The 21,966-nt window shown below is 39.3% G+C and overlaps 2 protein-coding genes across 9 annotated transcripts in view; both read right to left on the reverse strand.

Annotated features, from left to right (window-relative positions):
• Nucleotides 1-2,951: 2,951 nt before the first annotated feature.
• On the reverse strand, nucleotides 2,952-13,215 carry LOC114160158 (cysteine protease ATG4D-like). 4 transcript variants are annotated; one of them, XM_028042611.1, is made up of 11 exons: nucleotides 13,036-13,215; nucleotides 10,343-10,606; nucleotides 9,100-9,183; nucleotides 8,839-9,012; nucleotides 6,970-7,270; nucleotides 6,816-6,880; nucleotides 5,779-5,906; nucleotides 5,487-5,565; nucleotides 5,313-5,389; nucleotides 4,618-4,702; nucleotides 2,952-3,558 (listed from the first exon to the last, which is right to left on the reverse strand). In XM_028042611.1, the coding sequence occupies exons 2-11, from the start codon at nucleotides 10,533-10,535 to the stop codon at nucleotides 3,434-3,436; spliced, it is 1,311 nt and encodes a 436-aa protein (XP_027898412.1). In that variant the 5' UTR covers nucleotides 10,536-10,606; nucleotides 13,036-13,215; the 3' UTR covers nucleotides 2,952-3,433. The 4 variants fall into 4 exon arrangements, with proteins under 4 accessions (XP_027898412.1, XP_027898411.1, XP_027898410.1 ...); XM_028042610.1 differs by having other exon boundaries at nucleotides 4,583-4,702; nucleotides 6,970-7,252; nucleotides 13,036-13,213; XM_028042609.1 differs by having other exon boundaries at nucleotides 4,583-4,702; nucleotides 13,036-13,213.
• A 2,379-nt stretch (nucleotides 13,216-15,594) lies between these two features.
• LOC114160069 (microtubule-associated serine/threonine-protein kinase 1-like) overlaps nucleotides 15,595-21,966 on the reverse strand; it is a 52,212-nt gene continuing 45,840 nt past the window's right edge. For all 5 annotated transcript variants that reach the window (XM_028042459.1, XM_028042462.1, XM_028042463.1 and 2 more), the window contains 2 exons: nucleotides 21,736-21,923; nucleotides 15,595-21,197 (listed from right to left, as the gene is read on the reverse strand). In XM_028042459.1, the coding sequence (XP_027898260.1) occupies nucleotides 19,582-21,197; nucleotides 21,736-21,923 (1,804 nt within the window). In that variant the 3' untranslated portion in view covers nucleotides 15,595-19,581. The remainder of the gene's footprint in view (nucleotides 21,198-21,735; nucleotides 21,924-21,966) is intronic.

Genomic DNA, 21,966 nt, shown 5'->3' on the forward strand with positions numbered 1-21,966 from the left:
TATGGTAGGTATTTCTGCAGGTTCTGAATACAAAGATTGGAGGGACAGAAACAGGCAGATGTATAAACTGGCAGGTCTAAAGAGGGATTTTTTAAAATCATACAAATAGGGAATAAAATCTCTAAATGGCTCTATTTTTCCCATACTTCTCCACACCTGGAAAACTCTGTAAAAAAAAAAAAAAAAAAAAAAAATCCATCTTCACAAAAACCCTGTTACCAACAGGCTGATTCTTTCCTACTCAAAGTTTCTCCAGATATACATTTTAGCATACTTTGTGTTAAGTATTTTTTCCGGCACACTCCTAAAGAATAATCCACACATCTTTAACACTTAGCTTTAGATTTATTGTAAACATAAATGGAGGTGGTTTATGTTTTTAATAGGGCCGCGTCAGTTTCTAAACGTCTCCATAACTGTAAACCTGACAGGTGGACAGTTGCTGGGGCAACGCAGCTGAATCTACAAGTTCAGGATTAAAGGAAATGTGACAGAAGTTATTTAAATGTCCCTTTGTGCAACACAACAATAGGCGAACAAACTAAGGGGCCATATTTTTTATCCAAATAAGCTACAAACTGACGAGTTTAAGAAATAAAGTCGAGAAAAATCCCCTCTTCTGTTGTTGCTGTGTTTACATGGACGAGTCGGTGCCTGTTTTCACCCATTTAAACTGTTTCAGACATTGCTAATGTTAGCTAGGCCTAGCCGGCTTTAACAGATAAGGTTACACTGACACTATTTAAACCCTTTGTCTGAACCTCAGCATTGACTAAATGTTCAACCAGCTTATTTATACCAACGGTACACCTAGTTCAGTCAAAAATAAGTGTTTAAATATCACAGAAGCTACAAAAACACCGCCCGACTCGGGAGCAATTTACCAAAAAAAAACAACTCTGAATCAACACATCAGAAGCTGGCGACTGCTAACATGCTAGCGAGCTAGTTCGGCTAGCCTTCCCCGGCCATGCTGTGCCAGGCCAAAAAAGTAAGAAAAACGACGTTTATTTCGTTGATATATTTGATGCGATGCGGCGACACGTGAAAAGTTGGAGCATCACTCATTGTGGGAGCTGATTGATCCAACGCGCCTCCCGTACTCTTGGCTCGCCGCTCCGTTCTTCTCCTAAACCAATTTTCATTCATTGCACTCTGCCGCGCCACTGTAATGTCGGTCGGGCTTTTTCTCTCTAGAAAACCCCCCCACTAAAGCTAAAGTAAACCCAAACAAATGCACTAAAACGTGGCTAAAAGTGTCCTCATACAGACAGAAAGACTTAAAGTACTTACACGAGAGTTTGAATGTTAATATTTGGGTTCTGACCGGAGGCAGCGTCTTTTGGTTTTCCCCCTAACCAGAAACAAAGAGCGACCTACCCGGTCGGTTTTTTTCCTACAACCCCCCTCCCGTCTCCGTCTCTCTGAGCGTTTGCTGTACGACTCAACAGCGCCCCCTGCCGCGCATGCCAGGCCCTGCGTTTACGTGCCCGAAAGAACGAGAAGCCCGTGCGAGGGGAGGAAAGGAACCCGATTGCACGTGAATAGGATTTAACCTCACACATTTCTTTAAAACACTAGTTTATTGTGTAATAAACTAATTCGAGCAGCGCTGGAAATTAAAACAAAAGGGCCTTTTAGTTTACTATAGCAAAAATGAAATCTCTTACCATAACTCGGTTGATAATAATAAAAATTATAATAGCTTTTTTTTCTCTATTGGCTAAATCAGTCTTCAAATAATAACTTTCCTTTTTAGTGTTTGGAGAACGTTATATTTACACCAAAACAGATCAGTGTATAAACACAGCATTAAAGATAAGAGGTCATTTGTAACCTATAAACACCAAAAGTAGAATTTATGCATCTGCATATTTATAGAACCAACTTTCACTGTGACTACTATTCCAAGGAACAGAACCCCCAACTATTACCCTTTTCTTGACTGAATTACATAAAGGCTAGATTTGTGAATACCTGTAGCTCCTCTAGAGTTACTAGGTTCCAAACAAATGGTTACACTGGATTTAATTTTATGTATATCGGAGTAAAAAAAAGGCTGAAAATGACATTTTTTCCTAATAAAATACATTAAATTTCGTTGTAACAAAACAGAAATGTGTCAGTACTATTTTTTCAAGGCGCTGGATGTTCTGTTGAAGAATCAGAATTGTTGTTGTAGAACCGAAAGTCCTTTGCTGCAGCTTGGTAAACACATTATCGTGTACATGTGACCCGGCACATGTACATGTACTTAAAGATGTTAAGGTCAAGCCAGTGTAGGACTTACACCGCCATGCTGACTATGTAAAGAATTCCGTAACAGGAAAAATACCGGCTTATGTCCGACGTGTTGGACTTGGACCAGCAAGAGCTGCAGGCATCGTGGTAATCACAGGAGTTGCCTCTCTGCTTATATTTGGAGCTTCTCACCTTGCTGAACTACGAGTTTGTACCCCAGCCTTGGTTATTATTCTGTCTTGGTTGTGCAAACCGAGCATGAGAGTCAAACAAAATTATCTCAACAAGGTACAAAAGACATCAAAGCTGCTTTTATGGTGCTTGAGACTGCACAAAGATGGAAGTGAGAGATCAGCGAGTCTCATGTAACCGCTTAGTCGAAGACCACAAAGGAAGAAGTGAAATGCCTAAAGGCTAAAAATGATTCTTTCAATCATAGCATGCGGAGTTCGCTTTAGTTGACGACAATATGTTTGAAGAACTTGCGTGAATGCCAGTAGGGACAATAATCTATAATTACATTGAATTCAAGAGTAGTTTTGGAACATTGTATGGTCATTTACCTCAATATTTGCTAAGAATACTTATAGAAAAATAAACTGATGTGGGATGTCTTCAAAGGAGTTTGTTCACAAACAGATAAATGGGTGAATTGCCATTAAAAGACACCAACAACAAGCCGTCATGAACAAATGCTTCATAGGAAAACATACATTTAGAGAGCATGTTTTATTATTTTGTTTAAATTCAAACAAGGTCATAAATTAAAACTTAGAAATCCGCTTTTCCAGGCTATGTAAAGAGCAGCTTATCTAGCCACATGAGCATAAAACACACACATTGCACTGCAATGCTTCCCTTTAGCCGGTTCGTGTTACAACGCTAATGCCAAACAAGTGACACTTTTGTTCCTCTGAGTTCTTCTGCTAAAAGGAATTAACGCAAATGTTTTTTTATTTGGAATAAATACAATTTCACAGACGCACAAAACACCGATAAAAATACAGCAGAGAGGCGACTAAAACCTGGTCAGTTCATAGTCACTGAACTTGTGTGTTCCCGGCTGAGTCCTGCAAGCTTGTCGAAGAGGGAAGATTGCGAATCCTCAACAGTTTCCGCACAGACAAAAGGCCCATCTCCTCCGTTTCTTGTTCATATCAGAACAAACTCGTCCATGCTGTTGCCGTCCTCGTTATTCAGTTTGTCGTTTCTCTGGATGCAAGTGATGCTGCTGCTGATGCTTTCCTCCTCCACGTCTCGACGCTTCTCCTCGGAGAATATAAACATGGGGTACGTCTCTGCCGACATGGAGACGGCCTGCGGAGCAGAACGCGTCCATCAAAGCGGTGAGTTTTAAGATTAAAGCACATCGAAATATCTGTTTAAGCCTCTCTGAATTTAAAGGGGAGGTATTATGTGTTTTCCAGCCACATTGTATTATTTTATAGCAAAATCAAGTAATTATTTTACCTTCAGTTATAAAAATGCTTTATATATCAAATATGACTTAGAAGAAATTTGACTTTGTAATTTAACACCTCGAAATTGGGCCTCTGTCTCTTTAAGAAGCTCGCAGCCTTCAGGAAATTATCAGATGGCTCCTCTATTAACCCTTTAGCAACATTTTTACTGAGAAGTAGCTCAAATAATGAGCTCAGCAGATTTGCAGTTCCACCAGATGTTTGCCAATTGCTGCTGGCTAGCCGTGTTAGAATAGTTTGGGGGTTTCTTTATTGTAGCTTAATTTAATTTTGTTGTGACTCTAATAAGTTTGAGCTGGGTTTTAGAGTGAGTTTTCTAGTTTTTATTAGTTAGTCAACATTGTTTAGCTTTAGTTTAGCTTTTATAAGTTATACAATTTTACAGTAGTTTCATACTTGGTTCGTTTTTGGGTGCAGAATGCAAAAAGGTCAAAGCATTCTATTGTCATTATGTATACATTGATTTAGAGGTTTTCCCCCCCCATTAATTAACGTTTTTATTCATTTTATGTCACAAAGATGTTTTCTGAATTTAATTTTTGTCATTTTGTTGGTTTTAGCCATCTTGATGGCTAGTCTGAAGGAGCCGAGTAGGGGAGTCGTGGGGATTGCTGCTCTGTCAGCGGAGGAGTTTGTCTCAAAGGCGGAGCTAGGTCCACCCAAGCGTTTAGCACAGCTGAGTAGTTGCCACAGGAGATTAAAGGATTTCTCAAACATGCATGAAAGAATTAAAGCAACACTCCAAGTGTGTTTTTGATGAGGGCGTAACATTATAACATTATGTCAAAGCCAATTTTACACAACACTGCCCCTTTAATAAAAAATGCTACCTTTGATGAATAGCAAGAAGAAAATCGTACCTCGTTCACAGCTGCACACATGAGCTCAAACTCACTTTGATCTTTTGCATAAAATCCTATGGTACAGCTGGGATCCATGCGGGAAAAGGCCATTTTCCTGGGTTGCTTACAGTGAAACGACTGCAAACAGAGACGAGAGAAAAGATCAGAAAAACATTCACATTGATATGCAAATACTCACACAACATTTCCACTTTTTGCCATATTACAACCAAGAACAACCCTGTATCTTATTGGGATTTTCTTTTGTCGTAGACTAATTTTAAAGTAAAAGAAAAATAAGTTTGAAAACATGGTTTTCAAAATTCTGTTTACTGTTTGTACTGACAGAATTTGTGTACGCAAGTAATTTTAACCTTGTCCTGTTTGTTTTTAGCTAGACAAGTTAATCATTGTTCAGGGACAACAGACGTCACAATTATGCAGCACCTTTTTTTGGTTTGCCACATAAAAGCCCCCCTATAATACATAAAGTTTGGCCTTTTAATATGAGACGATCACAGTGAAATCTAGAAAATGATCAGCAAAGAGGGATTTTTTTTTAATAGTGTAGAACTAATTTCTGTCAGTTCAGACAGAAATCTGAACCGACAGAAAAATGACAAGCTATATTTGCATGAATGTTTTTTTTTTTACTATGTTTTAACGGTTGATAAACTGAGCAGGTGTCACCAGATGAAACGAGACAGAAAGTGATAAAAAGGGAAGGAAGTGAAATGCTAACTCATACCTCTAAGGGAAAGTTGTCCTTTTTTATGTTCACTGCAGGCTGGCAGTAGTGAGGGTCCAAGTACAGCAGATGGTCGTCTTTATCAAAACAGGGGTGGAGGGAAGGCAAAATGAATTTTTATTTAAAAACAGAGATTAGATGGATCAGATATTGTCATGACGTCACCAAGTGTACCCTGGAAGCCAACGAAGAACAAAGAGTGCTTTGGTTTGCCACCAATGATCCCGATGCAGCACTGCAGCATCAGAAGTTTCTAGAAAGAAAATGCATGAATACCTGTGCATACCTGTTTGTTGTTGTTTTAGCAGGTAGAACAGAATAAAAATGCAATTTCTGGACATTTTAGCCTATTTTATTGAGCAAAAATTGTCTCATTCCAGACTCTCGCTGACTGATTAGCACATCTCTGGTCATAGGATGCTAATTCTCTCCTCATTAACAACAGAGCCATGTATGGTTCAAGTACTTTGACGCAGGGGATGTAGGAAGGATTGAGCTCCTGTCCTCCGAGCCGGACAGGAACCAGGACGATGACGGACTTCCAGCTTTGAGGGAGGGGCCGTTCACACAGCCCTCTGACATCCTGGAGGTAGACTAAAATAAGAAAATAAAGAAAAGTAATAAAAACTATTAAACTACAGGATGCTGAGCTAAAAGGGTAATTCAGCTTCATATTTACTATTAGAAATGCACCAATTGGAATTAGGTTGAAAACTGACTGTTTTTTGTTAATCACAATTTTTTTTTCTCATCCATTAAAAGCATCAAACCAAAGAAATCTCATTATTTTCAGCTCTGATTCACTTTTTTGAGTTTAATGGAAATCAAATATTGTTTTAGCTGTATACAGATTGATGGAATCATTTTGTAATCCTGCTGGATTCAAAACTTCTCCAACCTATAAAAGGGGTAGCATTACATATCTTCCAGGCATGTAGTGCCATTTTATAGCACAAAAAAGTTATTATGTAACTTTTCAGTTGTTATAAAAATGCTTCATATATCAAATATGACTTTAAATAAATTTCACATCGTAATTCAATGCCTTGAAATTGGGTCTCTGTCTCTTTAAGAAGCTCCTGCTCTTTGTGAAACTCCGCCTTCAGGAAGTCATCATGTTGTTAACCCTTTAACAACGTTTTTAAATCAGCCTTTCAAGGGGAAGTAGCTCCTATAAAGAACTCATGATGCCAACTGGTGTTTGCTAATTGCTGTTGGCTAGTCTGAAGGAGCTCAAAGGCGTTTGCATGGTTTGAAAGGTTACCACGGGAGATTAAAGGATTTCTCAAACATGCATGTACAAATCAAGGCAACACTCCAGGTATGTTTTTGATGTGGGAATAACTTTAAACACAATGTAAAGCCAAAAATAGCCGACTTTACATGACATGGCATCATTATAGTTGTTAGACCGTAATAAAAAAAAAATTGGAAATCGGTTAAGACAAAGAAAACCTGACCAGCACATCTCTAGTTTACACATGTAATGTGGAAACCACTTACTGGTGCAGTCTTGTGCAACATAAATGACCAGATTGGGGAGATCCACCGAAGCCGCCACAGCTTTTCTGAAAACAGGACCACATTCACCGTCAGAGTACGAAGAATCTCTCGCTCTGACGCTCCAACAGCTGCGAGGGATTCATTCACTTCTCACTTCAGGATGTGAGCCACGATGGATGGGCCGTACCAGTCGCCGGCCTTCTTCCCCGAGCTTTGCCCCAGCTCCACCAGCTTGTGTATGCCGAACGGGGCCGTGGGGTGGTCAGCAAACCAGCCCACCACCCTCCTGTGTGTGGCTTCCATGGGTCTGTCCAGGAGGGAGCCGACGCTCAGCTTCCGCCCCCTCTTACTCCCGACTTCCCCTGCCGTCCAGTCGGCCGGGTGGAGCAGGTCCAGGTCGTCCTTGACGGCTGAGTACCGCACAGGCCAAGTCCAGTCTAGAAGAAGTTCAGAGACTATTTTTTCCCCCCAAAATGTTACTCAATTACATCATGCAGTCATGGAAGTAAAAAGTTTTTAGCAGTTTTGCAAGCTTTGTAGCTGCAGTTTTTGCTGCGACCATTTTTCCATTTTATTCGATTTTGAAAGAGTTGACGTCTGTGAGTTCACTGCAGCTACGCCTGTCGCCATAGGCAGGTAAACAATTCATCAAATCGCAAGATAAGTTAGAATGAGCTTGATCATTTCCATTCTGATGATTCATATTTTTTTAAGGGAAATTTTGTTTATGGAGACTTCATGATTCCATTTTATTTATGATTTCAGTTGTGTGTGGTTTTTATTTTCGTTTTTTTCGTTGTTTTCATTTGCTGCGTTTCACTCTGGATATTTAAAATATCTTACTGTTCCAGAGTGAAGAGTTCTGTACAAAGTTAATTTGTTCAGTTTAAGAGTGAACTTGCATTGTTATGCCATTACTATTATATTACTTGAATATGGTCTCAAAACAACAATATTATCATTTATCGCAGTAATTTCTGTGATAATTTATCATCCAGCAAATTGTTTTACTGTGACAGGGCTAACTGCAGCGATACAATCTTCTATAAAATTGCATCTTGTTCCTGTTCTCAATGTTGTCAGCAGTTATAGGTGTGACAGTTCTCATGCTTACTCACCGCCATGTGTGACTCTATGACAGTTTCAGTGATGTTCTCTTTGTAAATTAAAAGGGTTTCATTTGAATGTCGTAACATTTAAGTTAGCAGCGTGAAGCTAATAACTATTTTGGTTATCAATTAATCTTTTGATTGTTCTGATTAAATAGATTTTTTTAAAACTGGCACATTCTGCAGATTTCTCATTTAAGCTTTTTTATAAAATATTAGAAATACATACAAATATGCAAATAAACAAATAATTTTATTCTATTTTCAAACAACAAAGAAGGCTTCTTAATCTTAAAAGCAAAAATGTGTCTATTTTTGTACATTCTTGGCTTAATTACCGCTCTAAATGTGTTTTTAGCAAATGACTTATTGAGTCTGTACACTCGAGTCAGTGATTAATTGAATATTAAATTAGTTGACAATTACTTCAATCATCGATTCACCACGATTAATCGAATCGATCGTTTCAGGCCCAACAACAACTGTGCGATTTGTGGACACTTGAGCCCGGCGAGCAGTTTAAATGAAAGTCATTCAAACTGTGAAAAACATTTAGATTGTCATGTAAAACAAATAATTAACAAAATACCACGCCTGGCCCAAAATACACACAAAAAAAGTGTCACATCAACAGTTTTATCAAAACAGCTAATTAAAAGAGCATGTTTTCATTTTCCTTCTCCCATTACATTATATTTGCTTGTTTAATTGTGTGTGTTGTGTCAAGAAAACCCGAGATCATCCCACTTCCCCATGCTGGAGATTTTAGTTTAACAGTAACAAAAACACAAAGTTACCTTTAAAATCAATCACACAAGTGACATCTAAGACCCAACAGTAGACTCAAACTTCAACGAAATCAATCTGGTTGTGTGTGTTGTTTTTGTCTCCTGCAAACGTTGCTTTGTTTTCACCTGCGGGCATCAGGTGTATGAGCAGGCCGTGAGCCAGCAGCATCTGGCCCGTACGCAGAACACACCCCCAACCGCTGTCTGTGGTCAGAGAGGAGCCCGGCAGCTGAGGGAAGCCCCGTCTGTACGTCAGCCACAGGAAGGACGCGAAGGAGCGGCGGAAACGCTCCCCGTCCCCTGAAAGGGTTCAGAGACGGAGTTGAAAACTTTTTCGAAATATTACGAAAAGCCGCGTGGTCCAATGTTTGGTTTGGTTGACCGCACCGCTGTCTTTGAGATTGTAGGTTTTCCCCAGCATGATGAGTGGCGAGCTCTTGCTAAATTTGGATTTCTGCTTCAAGGACCAGCCTGGTGAAGTAAAGAGAGGGGTCCATTAATTCTTCTTCTTCTTCTAAAAAAAGAACTACGTATTTGTTGTACGGAGGCAAAGTATTGATTAATAAATTAATCTAAATTTGATTAGTCTTATGCAATTAAATGATAAGCGTCCATTTTCTCAAAAACAGAGCCTTTTATGTCTGTCCATAACATGACAAAATTAATTTTTTATAATATGCTGAATTTTTAAAAAAATCATTCAATTATAACATTGTTTTGTGTCAGTTGTATAACATGCTGACTGAGTAAACTGAAAACTGTGGTTCTCAAGTAATTAAACTTAGTCATATTTACAAAATATAACCAAACAAGAACCTTCTAAGTTCCTGAGCAAAAAAACAAAGGATGAAAACAATAAATATGTGAAAAAATTAAATTCCCACAAACAAAAAAATATTCACATATTAGTACCGTCTGTGGTTGCTTTTGAAGAAATATTAAAATTTGGCTCCATAAAGTGCATTAACGTGGGACAGCCTTCAAAACTCAACCGTGCTTATCGGCACAATGTTTATTACTGTCATGTTGCAAGTTTTTTCTTTTATGCAGGGTCGCTGTAGATAGAAAAAGAAGAGTACATTTCCGACAAAACTCAAGAAATTTTCTAGAAAAAACACATTTTTTTTTCCCGGAGAATTAATCTAAAATTTTTTTGAGTTAACTGGCGGAAATTTACTCCTATTCTCCCCTCCACCCATCTACCGCGACCATAATACGCCGTCGTAGATATTCCCCCCTTTTGTAGCATATCAGTGATATTGATACGCTTTGCCATGCAGCTCGGCTGAATTAAGGTCAAACTTAACGAGCTTGTCGAGTGTTTATTTCAAAACAGAAGCGGATTAAGTGCATTTTATGTCCCGCACCGGACTCTGAACAGTCATCTGTCTTTCCCGTTCTTCTGTACCGTCACCATCTTTAATCCTGGAACCCCAAGGATGACGCCCTCTGCTGGATGGCGGCCAAACTACAAAACTAGAAGAAGATCTAAGCGGATGTCAGTACTTAATTGACTAAAAAATGAATTTTAACCTAATAAACCATTAATGAATACTTAATCGTAAGTAGATTAATTGTTTGTATCTCTAACATGTAGGGAACAATAAAAAAAACAAAAAAACAAACTGACCATATTTGACGCTGTTCCATGCTGAGACCAGCTTGGATTTCAATTTGCTTTTGTCCCCTGCAACCCGGTCCTCGTAGCACATCTCCTGACTCAAAGACCCAGCAGACACAGAGGGGAGGAGGTCCCAGTCATCCAACTGGTCGACCGCGGCGGACCTGCCGTAAACATAGGTGGAGGACGTGGTGGGGTCCATGACTACAGCCAGCCAATCACCATGTCCGAGTGAGTAGTGCTGCTCCCATCTCTCCTGATCACCACAGAGCTCTATGCGCCATAAAACACAGAACATAAAACGTTAACCGTTTCCCACTGCCCACACGTGACACAAGTAGCCGTCCACAATGAATCCCACTGCTTCTACTGGCACAAACGAGCTCCTTTCCCACCGCGTCGGATCAGCCAATAAAAACCAAAGCAAATCACTTAGTGAGATAATAAACGGAGACAGCAGACATGTGACAGCACCCTGCGACTAATGGAATTTCAGGTATGTCACTTTAACTGCTGCAGCTGCTGCTGGTTCCCAGCGACACCGGCACAGTCATAGTTGTCACCACACTGTGGTTGATGTGAAAGACTTCACACACTATCAGAGAACGCTGCGGCCGGGCACTGGGTCAGTCAGCTGCAGTGCAAAATGGAGGAAACGGACGAAAATAAATGAAAGAAAAAAAACACACACCAAAAATAAATTAACTTGTTTGTAATGGTTGGTTATAACAAAGATTGGCATTATTGAACTGCTTGGTTACAGATGCTTTCAGTCTGCTGATTTCCAAGCTAAGGGTCAGGACCCTCACAAGATAAGCCCCTAGGCAGGTAGTGTCCAAATGTTTTGCCCAAGTTCAAAGTATTCAGGGGTCAACATTCTATTCCCCCACCCCCACAATTGAAAACTTTTAATTATTATTGTGAATTCTTCTCTTTTACCTCCACAACAATAAATAAAACATGTCATATTTGACCTTTTTTTCATTCAGAACTTTTGTTTGTGTCAACATGTTCATTTTAAACTGTAAATGAATGCAATAAATGAATAAAAAAAACTATTTGCCTTAACATTTACAGTCATTTCACTGTTTCAGCTTATTAGTTTCTTTTTTTTCTTTCTTTTAAAGTCTGATGTGTAAAATGTTTTTAGTTTATTTCCAGCCACAAAAATACAGATCTTCTTCTGCAACTTTGCTGGTTCTGGATATCAGACGTTATACCTGATATCCATTATCAGATGTAATGCATGAGTGTGCCTGAGTCTGTGTTTGAAGACAAACATGACGGATGTTTGCGACACAGCTTATTATGAGATAGAAATAAAAGCAAAAAAAAATAAATTTAAAATTCTAAGTAAAGAAAAGTTATTGGTATAATTTTCAGCTTAAAAAGTTATAAACTTGGCATGGAAAATTTCATCCTGAAGAAAAGAAAATTACAAAGAGTGTCAGAGGGCTACATGTTGCGGTCAGGAGCCACATACAATGATTCCAAGCGCCATCAATGACCCCCAGGCCGCACTTTGGACACCCCTGACCTAAAAAGAGAAAATGTAATTGATGCAGAAAAACAAGGTTTGTTCCTGTTCAACCGTCACTACACCATCCCACTGTGGAGAATTGGCTGCTGAACGGATGAGTCCACGAAGCTCCACTTCCAGCAAGTCCATAACAGGCATGTGACCGACTCTTAAGTGGTGGAGAAAATGTTGAAAATAAATTCACTCAAAGGAAACATCAATTTCAACAAAACTCTTGTTTTTTTTAACAAGAGGCGAGTTTTTTTGGCCACATTTAAACTGGTGAAACTGTGATGGAAGCACTTTTTTTTGCATTACACAAGTCACATGATCGACAACTGGACGTTGCCACTGGTGCAAACCACGCAGAAGACGACGACAGGAAGTAGTTGGAGGATCATGTTATTTTCTGACTTATCTAACTAACCTATTCACACGATTTTAATTGTGTTTCTTACTTAAAGGAAAAAGCGCAATTGCGAAATTAAAACTTTTTCAACATACTGAAAGCTTTACGCTCATTCGTAACAGAAAAGCAGCTTAGTTATGATCAAAACAATATCACTCTTTGGTCAATTATTGGAACATGCCAAGCTATAGTCATTACAGAAAAAAAACTGAATAAAGTTAGATTTAGCAGGTAAGACCACAATCAAGGTGTACCAGAAAAATGTTCTTATTTTTAATTTATTGCTTTGTTATTTAGGAACATAAAATTTTGTTCTTAAACATTATTAACATTTTAATTTTCTGGGCGGAAACGTGAAAAAATGGGTGAGAGGAAACACGATCTATTTCTTATCATAATTAGTTTAATAATCTAAATAAGTAGACTAAAAGCAAATAAAACGTGTAAGTGAAGTAAAATTTCAGACATTTGATGGCTTAAAAATATTAATATTTCGTAATTTTAGGGAGAATGGTTAAAAACATAAAAATCCAGATGAAACATTACTTTGTTAGATCCGATCCTACTTTCTATTCTGAACAGTAACAAAGTCAACGTACTTTGTGCTCTTCGTGTAGGAGTCTTAAATGCAGGTAATACACATCAGGGCCAAGAATTTCTACGGGATTTGCACGTGATTTGCAACGACAATATATCACCATGGGACCATTTTAATGACTTCCAGCCGTTATAGTACACTTTTAAGCGGGTCCTCGTCAGCAAAATAAAGCTCACCTTCTCTGTGGTGTCGTCATTTCTCCTCCGTCCAAACTGTGATACTTTCTGACTACATTTATGAAGCACCGCCGCGCTGGTTTTTGTTGTGTTGCGGTTCCTTCGACTCCAACCTACGAACTGTCGAGCGTTGAAACAGCAACAGAGGACAGAGCGAAGTCATTTCCTGTTTATGGTGGTCACGTACTCGGCCTTCTGTGATTGGTCAAACGCAGGGAGCCGCTCTCTCTCTTTTCCTCTCTCTCTTCTGCTGCACAAGCTGTGGCAATATGGCAAGCCGTTTTTACATAAATTCGGTTTCGTCTGACTGCGCATTTTGACTAGACAAAACTACATTTTGACTATCCGGAATGGTAATTGAAGATAGCTGCGTTTACATTCTGACTAGTAATAATAATAATAATTCGAGATATCTTCAATTACATTTTGACGAGTCACAATTCCTTCAAGATATCTCAAATTACGACACTGGGTCCGTCATTTGACGGGACACATCCGTAATTGCAATTTAAGATATCTTGAACTTAATTATGACTAGTCAAAATCACAATTTTAGCTATCTAAAATTAAGAATTGCGTGGAAGGCCCTTTGTGCTGTCCAAACAGTTGCCTGCAGAATTTTATGTTTCCTGCACAAAATTGTCAGTAAATGCCACAATGTAGGAAGAGCTCGGCAATGTTGGATATGCGGAGAACGCAAAACTTCATTAACTATAAGACTGCTTCTCAAATATGCAAAGAATTTCCTGTTTATTCGTTTCCGACAGACCGAATGCACTTATCTTTTGTCAGTTTTTCTATTTGTCATTGTTTTATCAAACTTTCAAATTGACTTATGTGTCCCTGACTTATGTGTCCCTGACACATAAGTCAGGGACGTTTTGACTGTACAGAATACATTTTCAAGATATCAGTAATGTCATTCTGACTAGTCAGAATGTTAATTTAAGATAGTTTAAATTGAACAGCTGTAATTCAAGAGATCTCTAATTCATTTAGAGATATCCTAAAAGGAATTTTGACTAGTCAAAATTACAATTCAAAATATCTTTAATTTAGTTTTATCTAGTCATTATTTGATTTTAAGATGTCTGTAATTGAATTTTCACTAGTCAAAACTGCATACCTCCTATCCAAAAATACATTTAAGATATCTTGAATGATAGAATTAGTTAGAATTATGACTAACTAGTCAAAACTAAAATAGAAGTATCTTGAATTTACTTTATGACTAGTCATAATTTAATTGTACATATCTGAAATGTGCATTTCAGATAGTCAGCAATTCATTGTAGACATCTTGAACTGAAGTCTCCATACAACTCAATGATAAATCTGACGTCATTTCGACTAGTCAGACTGTAATTAGAGATATCTCAAATAAGCATTTTGTCTAGTCAAAATATAATTAGCGATATCTTATATCGCTAAAACATCTAGTCATAAGACAATCTGAGATATCTGGAATGTAAGGGCGGCAAAACCGAATTTATGTTAAAACAGCTTGGAACCGTTGGCTCAGAAGATGTGTCGTCTTGGTGGTTTTTTTTTCTTCAACCCTCCCGCAGTTCCAGGTCGACGCTCGGTAAGAACCAGGGATACGTCACTGTCGGACGACGGGGAAAGCGAAGGCGGTGTCCCTTGTTCAGCCCATCAGTTCCCGAAGCCACACACACAAAAATAGTAGGACACCTCAGGCAAAAAGGTCAAAAAGCTCATGCGGGGTCAACTCGACTACTTCTGAGACTGTGGCAGGGTCAAGTATGGCAGCAAGGCTGCCCAGACTTTTTTCACACTGGAAAACAGCTTTCCCATTTCAAATAAGTTTAATGATTTTATTGGGATTATTTTCTTTTTATTTACCCTGCAAGTAATTAAACATATACAATATTTTAATGAAACAAAGAGGAAGAAGAACAGCATATTATAGTAGGTCCATATAAGAGTCTCGTATATTTTTGCCTACCAAAGAAAACTGTACAAAAGCATGTCTAGTTGGCATAGAAATAGTTTTTAAGGCTACAATTAAAAGTCAATGAGATCTTTCTGTGAAAGCACTGGCTGTTTTTAGCCAAACTTTATACGTGCCCAAGTCTGTTTTTAAATAAAAAGTCGCTGGATGTTTGTGGCCCTAAGTAAGAGGGGGGGAAAAAACATGACTCACGAAAGAAAGTACTTTGTATCTTTAAATTTAAGAAGATTGGAAAATCTTCTTAAAGATTAGCTCAAATGGCTGGAGGGCCAAATTTGCGGTATATTTAAACTACGTTCCAGGGTCACGCAAAATTTTCCCCAGGCTGCACTGGTGTTGGCTTTCATTTTCATTTAAACATTTTCCACTGGTTGTAACATTACAGCTATAAACGTGAGCGTATTTTATTTGGACCAACACAAATGATCACATGACCAAAATGGAAAACAGTATGCATAGAGATTACAGCAAACAAGCAGGTTCTCGACTCAAGATAAGATCTAAACAGAACTTTTTGACCTAGATGTGCACCACAATGCACCATTGAAGAAAGCGCACACAAAAAAAAAATCTCAGATAATACCAAGGGTTTCTGACACATTTTATTTCCTTTCTAGTTGGAATTTCATTTGACATTAGTTATTCACAAGAGCTGCTGTAAAAAAAAGAAAGAAAAAAGGTCAAACACTTGGACAAACATGGACACGACAGTAATGTTAGCAACTTCGACCACACATATATGGTGGGGTATTTAATGATCTATTTCAATATTACGCGGAATATTTTCAACAGTACATCGGCATCTTAAATAAATAAATACAAAATTCAATAAATAGAATTTAAAAGAAAGAAATGTAAAAAAAAGCTGGAACTCTTCCCACATGTACGCTGGAAGCCAGGCGTTTATGTTCACTCTATGAAGAAAAAACGAACCAGTTTTTTAAACTGTCCGACATTATCTCAAACTACATTTCCTCCTTTTGGTCAGTTATGATTACCAAAATTATTTGTGTTTGCTAAATGTCAGAGGATTTTTAAAAATTTGCTTTATAAGATATTGAAGGCCATATGAAGTATTGACATGGTCTTTTAAAGCTTCTGATAGGTTAATTTATGCTGAATTTAAGTTAAGAGGGCACGATACTGCTTCATTACGTAAAGTCACAAGAAATTAGGAAAAGAATTATACAAAGTTTTGCACAGATTTAATGGGACACTTTGAAAAAACTCGTTCTTTTGATTTAGAAAAAGTTTTACCACTAGGATGGGGTGGTTTGTGTCCATATTGAAAGTAGTTTTTCTCGCAAAATTGCAATGGAAAGCCCTTTTACATCATCAACAACTGGATGCTGCCACTGGCGCAAACCACGAAGAAAACAACAAGAAGTGGTTGGAGAATCATGGCGGCATGGTTGCGTGAACAAACTTATTCACGCGTGATTTTAATTGAGTTTCTTGTTTAATGGAAACACCACAATTGCAAAATAATTTTTTTTCCACTTCTCAACATCTCAACTGTGAAATACAGGGATGGCATCATCATGTTGGGGGAATTTTGTTGCTGCGGGAGGGACAGGTGCACCTGTCAGATTTCAAAACATCATCTGGGACTTAAAGTTTGGGCACAAAGCGGTCTTCTAAATGGACAATCGACCTACTCATGGAGCCTAGTAACAAAAACCGGCTTGAAGACCACAAGATCAACGTTTTGTAGTGGACATCATAAAACATCATAGTAATTTTAGGCAGCGCTAAAAAGGTGTATGTAAGGTGACCTACAAATCCAGGGCAGGACACTCTTGGGAAAGAAAATGTTTTTAATCTCAATTAGTTTTTTCCCTGGTTAAATAAAAAACTGAAAATCCTGACTCTGTTGTATCAGGAGTAATGGGCCAAAATTCCAGAAAACTGTTGTTGGAGAGAAAGAGACGAATCTAAATATACATTTCTCTCATAATTGCAACATATAATTAATAGAGATCATTTTAGCAATCTTGACAAAAGGAAACTTGGCGTAAACCAGACAACAACACACACAAAAAACAAACAACTGTCTTTTCATACAGTGAATGTAAAGTACTGACTATAAATGTATCGATGAAACGCAACATAAAGTGCAATTTGGTCACACACGAAACACTGGTGTTTATTGCTAAAACTACAACATCATGAGAGATAAGATGGAGATTGTAATTGAAATCAATGTAAACATGTCTGCCTATGCATAAAAACTATAAACTATGCACAAACAAAAGTTCCACAGACTGAGGATATGGGACACTTAACGTTCCTGTTCTCTAAAACTTCTGGCTCTATGTCATGTTGTCCACAAGGTGGCAGTCTAAGACAAGTCCGATACCTTGACACTACATTTTAACACACAAACAACAAACGAAGACCTCACCACTAAGGTACTCTGAACAAATCTATGCTCCAGGCTTTTCTCACAGACAGTGATGCTCAGTGTTACAGGACTGAGCACTGATGGATTGCATATTGTTTAACATTTAAGTAAGAAAAAACCCAACAACAACAAAGATGACCACATAACCTTTAAGTAAAAACACTGGCCCTTCCCGTTTCACCTAATATGATACCACGAACTGTAGCTTAGCGTGAGTGAAAAAGAGTGACAGGAAACCTGCTCTCTCCTCTAAATGCTACTTTCCATGTGCATCTTTACTTGCTACCACGCTCTGAGCGAACATATTGTACATACTTTAATCTAAAATATAGAATTGCACATATCACTATAACCAGTAGACACCACCTTTAAAAATGAAACAATATATGTCTGCTTGAGTTATTGTAAGCTTTATGCTGTTTTCTGTATTTGTCTGGAGCACAATGTAAACTTGGACACCCAGGAGACACAAAAAGATGGGACAATAGTGGCATTGGCAGCACATTGCATAGTGTCCCTGATCAAGTTCATCTAATGTATTCCTCTCAATCCCATTGACAGTCGGCCCTTAAACAGAGCCGAGGGAAACTATCTGCTCCATCCTTCAACTCTGTCACTGCAAGCATTTTGGTTTCTTGGTCCAGTTTCTGCTGTGTGTACAGCGACTCCTCAGCCCACCATACAGAAGGTGTCACATTCTGTTTGTGACACCTTCAATTACCTAAACAAAGTACAAAATGACAGTGCCATACAAAAGTATTTATACCCCTTGAACCTTCTGTGATGTTACAACCGCAATGTATTTTATTGAAATTTGATGTGTTTTGACGGTTTCGCTGTGGTGACGAAGTTCAAGCCCAATAGCGGAGCTAGTTTTTTGTTTCGTGCGTTTGCCAACTTTAAAACATTAAGCACATTTAGCTTCCCTTAAATTAAAATTTCCAGATAAACTCTAAAGCTAATTCACTTGGCTGTTTTGCAAACTCACTGAATAAAACTTTCAAGCTTTATTCAGTGGAATAAAGCTTGACTTTGGCCAAAATCATAATATTCCAGTCAGAGGTGGGAACACTAATTCGCTAACATGCTAATAGCGGAGCTAATTTTTTTTGTTTTTGCTAACTTTGAAAATGTTAAACACACTTAGCTTCCCTTAAATCAAATTTTGCAGATAAATTCTAAAGCAGTAATTTACTTGGCTGTTTTGTAAACATGTTGAATAAAGTTTGACATCTGTGTTGAAGTTTTGGTTATTGACTTAAGAATCCTTCAGGTAATTAGACATTTATATTTACTACATTATTTAGTATTGACATTTACCATGTTCACACCGAACAAAATAAAAAAACCTATTGTATTTATTTATGCATTTATGTAGAGAGCAACATAAATGCAATCTCTCGGTAGATTATAGAATATGCAAATTATAGTGTCAAAATTAAATTGGTGCTTGTAGTCTTTTGAGGACAGACATAATTTGAAGTACAGAAAAATACTAGAAGACAACCTGTTGAAAGATTTAGCTCAAAGGGCATGGCCTAGTCAAAGTACAGACCTAAATCCATTTTAGAATTTGTGGCGAAAGCTTTGAAAAAGTTCAAGGGGCATTTTTTTTTTTGCAAGGCATTGAAAGCATGAAAACCCACTCTATCGGTGACACATTTTAGTACCTGAACTTCAAATAAAAACAGCATAGAACTAAACGACATCCCTGAAACCAATAGCTGGAATGTGAGTAATGCCCTTTTCTACCAGAATCCCACTTCTACACAGTCAAAAGTCTGCTTGTCAAGTTGAAAGGTTGTTCACAGTGTTTTCTATCTCAAGGTCTGCAGTATATTATTCATCTTGTTTAAATAGTCTGTCATTCTCCTTAATCAGACATGCATGAAGACATATGCATTTCTTTTTTACAATATACACAACATGTTGAGATGAGCATACAGTACATACACAGGTCTACATCAAAACACCATGTGCACATTTTCACAACAGTAGTTGATCATTTTTGACATCTTTTCTACTTCTTTTTGATTTGGTGTATTTTTTTTAAATATATTTTTGTTCAGGCATTGCTATCTCTGCCTCATACAAATTCATATGTTATGTCAGTCTGATGCTACAGTTAAAGGCATTACATGGGACAGTCTGTGTTTCTGAAGCTTTCACATCACGAGTGATGTTTAGCGCTCCGACTGTTACCTTTCTCAGAGTGAGCAGTGGCCGTGGTGAAGCCCCGAGCCCCTCGGTGGACCCCTGTGGACGAGGCCTCTGCTTTCCCCACTGTGCTTCCCTTCTTCTCCTCACTTGACTTTGAGGCGTCTTTCACTTTGCTGCCCTCTTGAGACCCTCCTTTCATGGGACCCAGGACCGTCTTAGCCACACTCGTGAGTTGGGTGACGAAGGTGGTCTTGTCCCCCGGAGACATGGCCCGTAGTTTGCTTGAGCATGGCGAGGCAGCGTTTGAGGAAGGGGACGCTGGGTTTTCCTCCAGGACTTCCAGTTGAGCCTTCTCCTCTTTGACGCCACGGCTGCTGCTTGCCGACTTCTCTGCTCTGAGCCTGGGTGCTGAGTGCGTTTTAGCCAGGGATGGAACTGGCGGTCCAGGTACTTTGGTCTTCGTCGTATCAGTTGCCATGTCGCCTCCACTGATTCCACTTTTATCTCCAGTCTCTGAGCCTATATGCTGCTTGAACTGCTCAGTGGTCAATGTTTTCTGGAGGTTTGCTTTCTCTACATCTACACCTACAGTGCTTTTTTCTTTCTCTTCTGTCTTCTCCTGAGTTTTGGTAACATGTAACGCATCTGTCTGCACACTCTGCTGCTTTGTGTCTTGTTGTGGTCTCTTGGATATGTCTGGAGTTTTCTCGCCAGCTTTGGCCTGAAAGTCTGTTGCCTCCAAAGTTGACACTTTTGTACCTAAATGCTTGATCCCAGCGCCTGTTCTGATGTCTGTAGATGAGGTACTAGTCTTTGTTTCAGCTGCCTTCGTATTTCTGCTACTCCTTGCAACCTCATTGAGTGGTGCCTTGCTCGTATCAACACTGGTCTTAGACTCTGTTGGAGAAACTGACCTTACATTTGGCAACTCAGAGAGCTCAGACGCTGATGGACCATCTTTCTCCTTTACTGTCACAAGTACGTCTCTGCTAAGCAGTGATTCCTGTCTCCCCAGCTTCCTCACATGGTTCAGCAATAAAATATCTGCTCCCATAGGAGAAGAAGGGGAGGAAGACGAGGCCGGAGAGGGTGGAGCAGGTCCATTCTCTCCTTCTATCTCCAGCAAACTCTGCAGACTGTGTTCGCAGTGGAAGGACTCTCTCCTGTAGTCCCCGTGAGACACCTCTAAGCTATGCTTGCGCAACGACACTCCTCCGGTCAGAGGGGAGGGTGACGACGACGACGAAGAGGAGGAAGGTAGGACGGGTGCCCCGAGCTTTTCCGCAGACTGTACCCGCTGCAGCAGGGGAGACCTGGGTGGCTCGGCACTCTTGGGACGAGGGCGGGCGACTGGAGGCGAGGAGTGCAGCTTGGCGGGGAACATTTGGGTGGTGTTGGAGCTCCCCACCGTGTGGCCCGTAACAGGTGGAGGGGAGGAGGTGGTAGGGGACGGGGTGTGAGCCAGAGGGGATAGCGGGATGTTACCGGCGGATTTGCAGCGGGCCGAGCGGTACTGGCGGTGAAGCTTGGGGGACAGGCCGTGCAGGGAGCTGGGCCTCATGTGGTGGGAAGTCGCTGGGGAGTTGGGAGTGCTTGATGCCGGAGAGCTGCTCTGGGATGACGTACCTGAGGACACAGTCATGTTATCACTGTCTTTGATACTAAGACAGTAGGTGTGTCTTAATAAACAATATCATTAAACATTGTATAGTGCCTCTATGATTTTGCAACTGCCTTTTTGAGTTTTTGGAATCAATTTCACTGACTTTGTGGTGCTACGTTAGTAATATTAGCAAGAAATTTTGCAATACAAACGTTTTGATCTCAGACTTGACATTAAGGAAGGCTGAGGCAGCAGTGTACTAGAAGTAAGAAATACTGCCGTCTGTAGGTGGGAGTTTGCAGCCTCTAGCTGTGTTTCCATTGACCACATATTTGTGCAATTGGACATTTTGAAAATAAATTTGCTTAATTTTGAAAAAAACTCTTTTTTTTTTTTATAAAAAGTGTTGGCAATAGGATGAGGCGGGCTTTCTTGGTCGTATCATAATTTATTTATTTCGCGGAACTGTCATGTAAATGCTTTTTTCACATCATACAAGTTATATGATAAACAACTGGACTTTGCCGGTGGCTTTATTTTACAGACAGTTGTCTTACTAACCCAGATAAGGGGATTCCAGAGTGGAGCGGTAGCTCTGTGTGGGGGAGCGGGCAGAAAAGCTGTGGGTAGGGGACCCCGGCAGGCTGTCTCCAGATGAAAGAGAGCGATTTAAGGACGAGAGGCTCCGGCTGGTGTGGAGCAGGTTGGACTGCTTTGTGATTTTCCTGAAGAGTGAGCTTCGTTTTTTACTGAAAAATAAACAAAAGAAAGTGCGATAAGGTGAATAAAGCC

This window comes from Xiphophorus couchianus, chromosome 16, assembly GCF_001444195.1.
Source record: "Xiphophorus couchianus chromosome 16, X_couchianus-1.0, whole genome shotgun sequence".
NCBI lineage: Eukaryota > Metazoa > Chordata > Actinopteri > Cyprinodontiformes > Poeciliidae > Xiphophorus > Xiphophorus couchianus.

What these genes read in the sequence shown, in the direction of transcription:
- LOC114160158 (XM_028042609.1), bottom strand. Translation starts at nt 10,535, where the DNA reads ATGGACCCCACCACGTCCTCCACCTATGTTTACGGCAGGTCCGCCGCG. An exon ending in CATACACCTGATGCCCGCAG is followed by an intron (nt 7,271 to 8,838) that starts GTGAAAACAAAG and finishes GGGAAAAAATAG; the next exon opens with TCTCTGAACTTCTTCTAGAC. An exon ending in CCTACATCCCCTGCGTCAAA is followed by an intron (nt 5,566 to 5,778) that starts GTACTTGAACCA and finishes TTTTCTTTCTAG; the next exon opens with AAACTTCTGATGCTGCAGTG.